Here is a 12165-nt window from a genome sequence, read left to right on the forward strand (position 1 = left end):
TAGAAGCTCGTGAATTTCAGTACCCCCTTCCGTATGCACTCATGCTTCCGAAAACAGTCGCTCAACAGAAAACACACTTCGCTACATCGTGTTCTCGCATACTGTACATCACTCTACATCACATTATCACCTATAAATTACTAATAGTGTGGCTTAATATTACATTATCTCGAGGTCTCGTCATATAATAACTTTTCCCGTTACGACAAAATCGACAAAGTCGCTTCGAAGATCAGAGATTTATCGTCTCGCGCGATAACATCATAATCGATGAAAAAAAAAAAAAAAGAATACAAGAAAGCGAAGCAGAAGAAAGGTCAGCGTATGCCCGAGGCTCAGACCTTACATTCACAGCCTGACTGAGCACTCGGTTCTTTTTCTTTTATCCTTCTTTTCTTGCGAACTAAAACTTTCATGCTGTCCTTCGTTAAGTCACCCGCACAATACTCGCGATTACTTTTCATATTTAACACGAATCATGTTTGATTCCAAGTTCACTAGCTTACGACAAAGTGACGTAGAATAATCCCGCCGCAATTATCCCTTCCTGAATTTACGTTGACCCTCTTCTCGACGCGCAGCCTCGTGATTGTTGCATTTCCAGCTTAAAATAATTGAACTAACGTCAAGCCAAGAAACACGTTGACGAGAAGGAACATAAAGCGCCTGTCGTTAATTCGCAGTAAAAAAATCCAAACACTTGTACGAGATTATCGTCTTATAAATAATAAGATACATTATCGAAATGACAAATCATTTTTCTTGGTGAACAGGACGACGCTTGTACGAGATATTGTAGTGATAACGACGAAGAAAAGAGTACAACGAAAAAAAGATCTACTCTTAGAACAACAGGCGCAACCGTCTTGGCTCCGAAAACCAATCTTCATCGCCAACATAAAGAGATCACACGATTTCATCGTCACGGCGATGTACTCACGTGATCGCATGAGTACTCTCGTCCGGATTAGATGCGCTGCGCTCGTGTTGCGCTTAAGAATCCGCGAGCGAAAACAAAAGAGCGTCGCCTCTTGTATTACATGGTGTTGTAAACGGGACTGCTGTGCCTAGGCCTGACCTGTAACCTAGCGAGGGGATGGGTTCTACCATGTTGCTGCTGCTTTTTACTAGCTGCTTTAGCCACTACGCTGGCCATGACTACGCTAGGCGAAGGTACTGCCGGCGGCCTACCGGGGGCTTCCGGCGTCTCGTTGAACAGAGGTGTAGAGTGATTGTTAATCATAATCGGCGCTGACCTTCTCGAGAATTCGGGCGCGATCTTCGATTTTGCTGGCGGATGCACCTCCATGGCGTCCCAATCCTTATCTTTGTGCGCGCGCAACTGAACGTCCGAGCTCTTCCTGGATTCTGGCCTGGCAACTTCATACTTCCCCACCAATACTCTAACAGAGAGATCTTCCACATTATCCTGCGATGACGGTGGCGTTGTCTCGCTTCTCCTGCCATGCTTGTTGTCTTTGGTTTCGCCAACGCTGGACGACGATTGGATTTTGGACTCGTTGTGTGGGATCACTGGCGATGAAGGCAAACTCCTGATTTTTACATCCCTTTTGGGTCGTGCTGTCACCGATGCATTTTCGCCCTCGCATGCATTTTCGGGACTCCTCTCCAACTTGGTCGACTTCGCCTCAAATTCTTTCTTCAGATTTTTAACTATACCAGACGTGCTACGAGGACACTCTGCTTCCGGAGAATCATCCACGGAGAGACAGCGCTTACTGAACACAGATTTGTTGCAGAGATTTTCCAAAACCATTTTGTGGTGTTTTACAGAAGGGCACTGGGTAGTGTTAACGACGCATGGACTGGACGTCTCGCTTTCTGATCTGCAAGATCTCAGAGATAGAGGCAGATCGGACTCGGAGGGCAGGGAGGACGGCGCGGGAGCGCTTGTAGATAGTCTTCCAATCTGACGCATGGACGTAAGGGAGATGTCGATACTACCTACCGGGCTCGGTGAATTTCTATTTGTTTCTACTTTAAGATTATGTTCCTGAGTAGGCGACGAGTCCCTTCTTCGCGGTGTCGGCGATGGCATGTGATGCAACAGCATTGGATTATACGTCTCGACAACAGAATCTATTTCAGTAGTTAGCCTATCGCTCTTTTCGTCCGCGATTGTTGAGCTCTGCGTGCACACGCGCTTCACCTCGCCTGCGATCGTACCCTCCTCCAATTTCTGCTTAGTGCGTTTTACCGTCCCCGGATGCCAAGGGATTTCCTCTTTGTCGTACGGGAACAGACCACTGGATCCGAGTAGATCGGATGGTCGCATGTCATAAGAGCCCCAGGAACTGTTTCTCGACGGCAAGGTAGCCCACGAGCTGTGCACCGAATTGTTGTCAAGAACCACTGCGCTGTCGTAACTACTCCAGGAACTTTGCCGACTCGGAGATTCCCTTGTGACAGGTTCACCCCGTCTTTCCTCACGATCGAATACTCGATCGAGTTGGGCGCTGAATGGATCGCCATCCTTTTTTATTTTCTTTCCTAAACCATCATGACACGTCGATAACGACGTCGTAGTCGTCGTCGTAGTTGTCATCGTCGCTGTGATCGACGTTGCAATCGTCGTATCCGCCATTACACTCATGTTACACTCACTTTTTACATTCACGCCTTTGTCAATTTTATTGTCATCACACAAATCAGCGCATGTTGCATCCGCGGATGCAGTCCAGACTAGACATTCACTGTTATCGTTGATCTCAGTGGACTCCTGACTCATCTCTTTTCTCTTTTCCTTTTGTTCTTCACCGGGATCCCAAGTTTCTTTCTCGGAAAGACCGCTCGAAACGGAAGCTGTAATACCTTGTGTTTCCTGCTCGTAATACGAATGACCGTTCTCGATTGGTTTCGCGTTATCCTCCGCAATCGAACTTTGAGGCAGAGATTTCGCGTCCGTATCGGATCCTGGCGATGATGGTTTACTGCTAGCCGCTTCAAATTGATTAGTTAAATTGAGTACTAGACCCTTCCTCTTCTGTCCCTGAGTTTCTAATTTACTAATCCTATTTTTTACGCTAGGTGTGCCAGGGGTTGGAGCGGGTAGGTGCATTATTTTATTCTGCGACACGCTGTAAGATTGTCCATTGTCGCAGGGCATTAGAACGTTACGAGCTTCCTGTTCTATTGCTGGTTTTTGATTCGAGCCACGAAGAAGATCCTCCCGAGTAACTTCCGTATTTCCTGCTTTATCAATACTTTCCAATGACTGCGACAAGGGAACTGAAACATTATAAAACATAACATTATAAAACATAATAAAAATTTCTACATCTACAAAAATAAAATATATATCTTGTAATTTTAATTGCCACATTTTTTATTTTAATTATTTATTAATATAAATTATTTGTAAAAATTTCTAATTTTCCAATATACTGATCAGAAATAAATTTTATTAAAACTTATTTAAATCTAAATAAAAAAATAAGGTTTTATTTGTTTATGTTTTCTATCAACAATATCATGTTTAAATTATAATACATAAACGTTCGAACTATAATACATAAACAGACCATAATAGTTTCAACAAAAAAATTAACTTTAAGTTTCTTAAAAACTTTGTTTAAGAAAGCACAATTAATTAGAAACGACAGGATAGTAAAGCTACATACCGGAAGGTAACATATTTTCAGCAACTTTGACATTCGGCGACCAACTCTTTGGTCTCTGGCTAGTTTTCTTCAACTCCGAGCCTGAAACCTCCCGCATATTGTTCTCTATATTATCTGATTTCTCTTCTTTTTTTGATTGATCTTTTGTGGAAGTGGGAGATTTCAGATTCGTGTCAGATTTGGATCTCTGGAGCTTCTCCTTATTTTTCATCGCATCTAGAATACCCTGATACGTTTCCAATTGCAGGAGGAAGCTGTTGTTAGGTTTGATGCAGTTGCGCTTTTCCTTGACGTGTTTCCACGCCTGGGAAAAATCCCAGTTGTAAGCCTTCATCGCATAAGCTATCACCACAGAGGCAGAACGGGACACTCCCATCTTGCAATGCACCAACACCTTAGAGCCTTCCATTTTGGCCTTAGTAATATACTTGAATGTATTATCCCAGTGCTTCAGCAAATCCGTCTTCTCATCGTCATATACACGTACGTTCAAATATGTGAACATACCCGGAAAAAAGTTGTCAATTTCCCGAGTGACATTCAGGATGTGCCTTACACTGAAAATGTATAAAAAAGATTAGAATTAATAACTACATTTAAATATATTAAGATCAAATGTGCGTTTTCTATACTGTAGATAAAATTTTCAACATTATAATATGTAGAGTTTAAAGTTTTTTTCTCATTACGAAAGATATAAAAATTGTTTCTATAAAAATTTATTAAAAATTTCTAAAAAATTTTATATTTAATAATAAAAGGAATAATTAAATTATAAATGATTAAAATATTAGAAATAGATCACGTTGTGACACAATTAGAAATGACGAGCAATAAAATTGACATAATGACATGTGACAATACATAAAAAAATATTCGTAATGAGATATGTAACGTACCCATTTTTCTGAAGTTCTTCTAGATTGCTAGCGTTCCATTCACTCCCGAGATAAACGTGATCGAATATCTCGGTTGGTGCATCCATTTGCCCTAGTATGGTAAGCATCTCTTGATCGATGAATGGTTTGAATTCCCCGAGGTCCATGTCAAGATCCTCTTCAAGTCGACCTCTAATATATTTGGAAGTAACTTCATCAAGATCCACTGACATCATGATCTCCTTTAGCGTCGATCGAATCACGCGTTCGGTCTCTTCTCTCTCCCTGGGCCTATATTACATAAACATCCATGTTTATATCTCATGACAGATCAGAGACAGGCAAAAATCAGTTAAATATCCATAAATGATTGTCAATCACTAAACGATCGTTATATTATATTTCTGTTCATATCAATCATATCATTCAAATATATAACATAGATACATATTTTTAACTGTAGACATTATTCCATCAATTTAATAATTATCGTATTTATAGATGTAATAAGAATTCATCTTTATAGAGCAAAAATACTAAAAGTGGCCTCGTAAACGTAAACAAAGAGATCAAATTAGAATGTTGTGAAGTTTTCGGATATATCAGTTTTCCACGTGTACGCTAGAATTTCGCAATACTGGAATCCAACGATCGAAATGATCTAATACCTCAAAATGTTTAGCTTAGTTTGAAAGGGAAGACGTAGAAATACAGACTGGAAATAATTGAAAGACGGCTATGAAGTTATGCTCCACTTGGGCGCGCGATTCAATGCGGCGCAGACAACCAAGGAAGGCGCATCAACAAACCCTGGCACGATACCAAACTAAATTCGCAGTGGCCAGCTGTTTCTTGGATCGTCTTATATGTTGTGTGAATCGATTTATATGCCTCGAGAGGCGTGTAATATGTATTGGAGGTATTAAAAATTGAATGTCTAAGAAATCACCCAACAAGAGAGCAACTTCCTGGAAGAGCTGATTTCTAAAAGCAATCGAAATTATGGTACTATGCCAATTTCGTCAGAAAAGTGCTATCGGATTGTATCCGAATAACCGTCTTATTTCTTAGGTCGCTTTTAAGAGGATCATCATAAAAAATGATCGGACTCACTTGGTGCGTACGCTGTCCGGTGACGGTGGTCTCTTGGACTCCAGATTGTCCATGGCATGCCACTCATTGAGGCACGAGCGATCGCTCTCGATCCGTTGCTCATAGTAACTGACCCAGTCATGCGACAGTCCACCTAGAAAATAGTTTTGCTCGCGTGCCTTACCGGATACCTTGTGCAATGTCTGCAAGGCCGACCTAGAAAAGAAAAAATATAAAAGATATTAGAAGATGTTATAAGAAGGATAATCGGAAGCACTGATTGTAAGAAAAGAAGTAATTTCATGTCTCTTGTCTTCATGTCACTTAGCTAAATGCGCCATAAAAGAAATAATTTCGTACACATTTTAATTCTAAAGAAATAGTTGGGAAAACTTTCATTGTAACTAATACTCGCGACATTCTTGTTGTTTATTATATATTGTGACCTAGTTTTCTCTCAGAAAAATTATGTTTTTCTCTTTTTTATGTATGTTATGCTAGTTAAGTCACTACTACTGCAATTTCATAGTTACTTTGTGATACTTTGTAAGCATATAAAAAAGTAAATCGATCAGCATCTTCGGAAATTGACGAAAGTTACGATTTTCTGAAGGAACAAAGAAAGTAAGTATACTTTCTAAACACCGGTTACAAGAAATATCTTTGTACCCGGATTATGTCGAACAACGAGAGTCAATCTCTTGCTTCGCAGGTAAACCCTTCGGAATTACTATAGCTAGTAAACTTTCCTGTTCGCCCTGAAACTCATTCAACAATCAACGATGGTTCCCACGGCATAATGCTTGCTGCGTAAGGCATCGAGTAAACAAATATTAGCCAACGTTTAAGAATAGGGGCAATGAATTTCGCTTTAAATTTCTTAAAACTATGAGAAATATATCGTGAAAAACAAATGAACATCAATTAAATCTTAATATAATTTTCAATAAGATTATTTTTTATTTGAAAAAAATAACATAAACCTACTTCGAAAATTTTTTTAAAATATACACTGAAACCTCGTAATAAATAACGCGAAAAATCCCTTCCGCGCTATTTCTAGGATAGCATGAGTGGAGAATAGATAGTAGCCACTAAAATCTTGTATTTCATTGTTTTAGAATGAAGTAGGAGTAATCTTGTTGTAACATTCAGACCCCCAAACCGCGCTATTACAAAACGGAGAGAATTTTCTTTTAAAATTTACCCTGAAAATATGATAATTGTGATACAATACAATATTTTAAAGATTTTTACCATGCACTTCAGTAAAATTAATCAAACTTATTTTATACTTTATTGAAATTTTATTAATGAAAAAAGAGATTTACATTAAAATTCTTCAAAATACAATATTATCCCACGATTATTATATTTTCAGGGTAAATTAAAAAAAAAATTACTTTCCGTGAAGATTTCAGTATATGCAATTTTTAATTTATCACTTGAATTTATTGTAGATTTTAATTACAACTTTTATTAAATGAATAGTTCGCTCTGTCCCAATTATTACTGCTTTTTTCAATAGTATTAGTATAAAAGTATGAGATCGGTATATATTAAAAATATTATTAATGTTAAACTACGACTGTGATATAAATATAAGCAATTGTATAAGATATTCGATGTTTTATATTTGTAGAATAATTAAAGAAATTAGGAATATCATTGAAAATGTAAACTTCATATTCTTCTAAGAAGTGAAAGAAGGAGAATTCCATGATTTAAAAGTGTAAACTAACGTATTTCATTACTTATTTCAATAAAATAAGCATAAAAAAGTGATGGGTTATTTTTTAAATTTAATTTATGAAATAGCAGCATGTCAAAGGGACAATCATTTAAGCCTGCAATTACTGTCGGCAGTAAATGAGTCCTGTGTGTGAATATATGTACCATTGCGCTAATTACTACCAACTTTGACATCTGTGACTAAAAAAGTGATAGATAGATATTCTTAGTGTAGAACGATATGGTAAATATTATTATCAAGTATTAAATAATATTTTAAAGATATTTTTTTTCTCTCTTATTTATACAATGATTAATATATATATTTTGTTTAGGACGCTGAAGAAGATCAATTCGGACAAATTAATCTAATACAATGTACACGAGCAGTAAATACGGAGGTAATAGATATTAGATGCAGCAGTAATTAAGGGGCTAATATGAACAAAAACTGGCAGTAATATGTTCAATACCTTATATGTGTATTTAAATAATTAATTTTCGAGCTGTTGCTTTTATTTTGCGTATATTAAAGTTTTTACTTGAATACAATAAAAAAATGATGTCTCTTATATATCTTAAAAATTTTTAAATAAGCATATCAATCACAATTATGTGCTTAAAGCGGCAGTAATTCGAACAGTTACCATATATTATTTTACAATATTCACAACGATAAAGTACTAAGAGATTTACAAAAAAAAACATAAAAGTGAATTTCGCAATTAACTCCTATTATTTATTTTACGAAATAGATATAAATTAAATTTAAAATACAAAAGAAAATAATTAATAAACTAGTAGTATAATTAATAAATCAAATATACTTTCGGATAAAATATTTCTAAATATAATGTTCAAAAGTAAGCATTTCATTTTCTGTCCTTAATCTACCTGTATTTATCTATCCAGTTTCCACTTCAAATTGATAAATAGTAGATGCATAAATAGTCGATCGTTTTTTTATTCAAATAAGGAAAAGGATTTCTCTAGATTAACATATTCTATGTTTATCTGATATCTCTTATGTGTGAAGATCCATTTATAAATATATTACATAAATCCAGAAACGCAATATTATAACTCATGTATCGTACAATTTAAATCAATGGATTTTTGAATCAATGGATTCCCTAATCTTTTATTCATACTTTCTCAAATGTAATAAACTATGTAATAAACCAAATTTCTAAGAACTTTCTCGCATGCTTTTTAAATTACAATAGTCCTATTTTAAAAAGAGAGAAAAAATAGAAATTTTGATTCATGATATCTCTTCCATGTTTTGCCTACACACCTACAATAATAATGTTACCAAAAAGAATATAATCACTCAGATGGACTTCCACAGATCTTATATCAGATTGCAAAGCTCATTCTTGAAGCATCAAAAGAAGATTTATTCGCCTACAAAATCATTCGTCCGAATCGCACACGAATAGTGCATTTAAAGTGCAATAACTTGTTTCTAAAGAGATATATCGCCCAGAATTCTAAATACTCTAATAAATTTTCAAAAGTAACCAAAACTTTACATGATTATTTTTCAAACAATATGCAAGTTTGGAAAAAATAATAAAGAATAGATCTTGAAAAATTACTGATTTTGATAGTGTGACCTCAAGATATTTAAATATATTTGGAATAACAAAATTATAAAGTGATCGCAAGAATCGCGATAGTCTTATTTCCCCGTTTCCTTTTTGTTTGTTGTGTGTATACATATATATATATATATATATATATATATATATATATGTATATATGCAAAGTTTCAGACAGTGTACAACCTGTTCTTCTATAATAATTTCAAACCGGTTTTCATGCAACGTGTACGTTTCACATATACAGTGAAGACTCAGTTTCACGTTTTTCCGAAGATTAATCAACACAAACAACGAAATCGCAAAGATCCGTTGACCTATCTAGTGTCAGTTTATGAATAGTATAAATGTGTACGTACATTAGTTATTGCACAAAAACTTTAATTACTCAAACAGCTGAATCCATATTGCTTAATTCTATATCTCAAAAGCAGAAAAAATGCCAATCTAAATTGATGTTGACGTTGTCATTTTTTCTGCTTTTTAACGTAATATTTAAAATATTTTCTTACATGTGCCTTTTAACTTGTATTATTTATTACGGAAAAAAAATGATACAAACGCAATTTAATATATATAATACTCAATAACAATAATATAATATAAATAATACAAATTTAATAAAAATAATATAAACGATATATTTAATAAAAGTATTAGTTATCACGAACGATATTATTTCATTATAAATTTCCATTTTGAGTTTAAACTCTATTATTGTATAATAAAGATTTTTTCGTATTGCTACTTCTGCAAATGGAATAGGATTTTAATTTAAACAATTCTTTTTGTTTTATTTTTTTTTTAGGTACTATTCGAAAAAAAATTGTGAGAATTAAAGTATTATTAAGATAAAGTATTACTCATATGATCAAACCGACTTCGCTTTTCAATATCGTCAACAATTCTTCATTCTTCTTCTGCTTTTTCCTACTTATAGAATTCTTTTCATAAGATCACAAAAGCCATGGAATTTTCCTCTTTTCTTTTGCTGTAACACGAGAAACCTGACAAATGTTTCTGACCATCCACAACCGTTTCGACAAACCAAAAAAACTTACGAATTTTTGGAATTTTAATTTTACATTTATACATATATTTTTTTAATGTAATTTAATTTAGTTAAAAAAAATTAAAAAGTATTATTAATATAAATCCATTATCTTTCGTCAAATTCTTCTATATTTAATACAATTTTTTATTCTTATTTTGCCGATTATTGCTCATTCATTTCATAGAAATCTTTTCGAGATCAAAATTAATAAAATTTTTTTTCCTCCGGTTAGTTATAACGCGCAAAAAAATCACCTGATAAATGTTTCTGACTACCCGCAATCATTTCGAAAAGTCAAAAAATTTGCCAAAAATTTTGAATACTTATAAGAAAAAAATGCTAAAGTATTGCCGAGATGAAATCTATCCTACCTTTCAACATCATCAATAGTTTTTCATTTTTATTCTGCTAATTATTGCCCACTCATTTCATAGGAATGTTTTCGGCATCAAAGTTGATAGAATTTTTCTCTTTTTTTTTTCCGTCTTGCTATAACGCGAGAAACCATCTGACAAATGCTCCTGACGACGCGCGACTGTCTTGAGAAACGAAGAAACCTCGAGCATCGTTACTATCGGCACTCAACCATGACAGCGCCGTCACATAAGAAGAAAGCGTGATCGAAGATATACCCCTCTTCCCTGCAAAGAACTTGACGGTGTTCTCGGCAGAATCATCGGAACGTAAGCTTACGGGATATCGATTAGTTTGGCTTTACGCACTCGGAGGTGATCCTCGCGGCTTCTTCGATCTACTCTAGCAATTGCAGTGGCCGTTTTTTGTTACTTTCAAAGAACGAGCTGCGATAACAATCTCAATCGTACATACATTAGTTGTGGTAGGTAACGAATACAGCATCTTGTTCTTTATAAAGATATAAAACAAATTGAGTTATAAATAACTTTCAATGCAGGAGCAACTTAAAATACTTGTTTAACACGGATTGGCCTGATCTTATTTTAATTCCAAACCAATATTTCATTAATTTTAATAAAGTTCTTTATTGAAGAACTCTCTGAATTGATACACTCGGTTCAATAACTTTGAAGAAATATGATTTGTTTTATTTCAATTTATTGCAAATGTATATCAGTTCATCGATAAAGAACAGGTCCATTGTGTTAACGACGGAAACCATTTGTGACAGAAAGATGACAAGAAGAAAACTTTCACTTTTTTGTAAATGAAACAATAAGTCATAAAACTTTATCTTTTAACTCTTGGCACTGTGCATTACGATATAACTTTTACAAAGAAAATTCTTATAATTATAATAGATACCTGAACTTTAAGATACTCTTCGAGTCAGTCTTAATCTAAAAAAACTATAGATATTTTTCTATTGTAATTCTCTTCCTGATACTTTAAACGAATCGACGAAATAAAACTTCAATTAAAAAAGATACACGAGTAAGTTATGGCGAGAATTTATATTTCTAGCGATTCTCTATGCGAGTTTCCTTCCGCGAATACGCAGAATACGTTAAAAACTGCCACAGAAATCAAAGCTATAAAGTTCCAAGGATTCCAACGTCTAGGAAGTCGGCTCCTGGTAAGCTTCATGGGTTGCTACTAGGAAAACTGGTATAACTCGATGGTAGAAAACAGTTAAGGATGTATAATAAATGCTAACTCTCAATTCTTGATAACAAGAAATGATTCTTGATAATAATGAAATTCACCAACAAGATGTATATGTGATAACAATAAATGTTCTATTTAACAGTCGGGTTGATGAACATTACCATCTTTTCTACATGCTTCATTTATTGTGTACTCTTTGAGAAGAGAGAATTCTTATTGGAATAGCATGCGAAACATTATGCATCAAATGTGATAATGCAGCGAAACAAACGTGATAACTTAGCAACAGTAAATTGACTGTAAGAAAATAAATCTATATATTCTGAAAAAAGACAAAAAAGATAAAATAATTCTGTTAGATCCTGTTAAAAGTAAAGAGATTTTATCGGATTTTATCTGTAAAAGAAACTCTTATTTTTTTGTAATATATCTTTGATCAATAGAATATAATGGATAAAATGCAAAGATAAAAATCTGAGTATATATATATATATATATATATATATATATATATATATATATATTCGTGTNTATTATTNTAGAGAATAATAATATAACAATAGAACTAAATTAAGAAGAAT

The 12165-nt window shown here is 34.3% G+C and overlaps 1 protein-coding gene across 1 annotated transcript in view; it reads right to left on the reverse strand.

Moving 5' to 3' along the window:
* Positions 1 to 1036: 1036 nt before the first annotated feature.
* LOC105627797 (protein phosphatase Slingshot homolog 2) overlaps positions 1037 to 12165 on the reverse strand; it is a 132991-nt gene continuing 121862 nt past the window's right edge. The window contains exons 6-9 of the mRNA XM_012209076.1: positions 5633 to 5827; positions 4541 to 4810; positions 3642 to 4198; positions 1037 to 3249 (exon numbers count right to left, since the gene is read on the reverse strand). Coding sequence (XP_012064466.1) covers positions 1037 to 3249; positions 3642 to 4198; positions 4541 to 4810; positions 5633 to 5827 — 3235 coding nt within the window. The remainder of the gene's footprint in view (positions 3250 to 3641; positions 4199 to 4540; positions 4811 to 5632; positions 5828 to 12165) is intronic.

This window comes from Atta cephalotes (assembly GCF_000143395.1).
Source record: "Atta cephalotes unplaced genomic scaffold scaffold00010, whole genome shotgun sequence".
NCBI classification, from domain to species: Eukaryota; Metazoa; Arthropoda; class Insecta; order Hymenoptera; family Formicidae; genus Atta; species Atta cephalotes.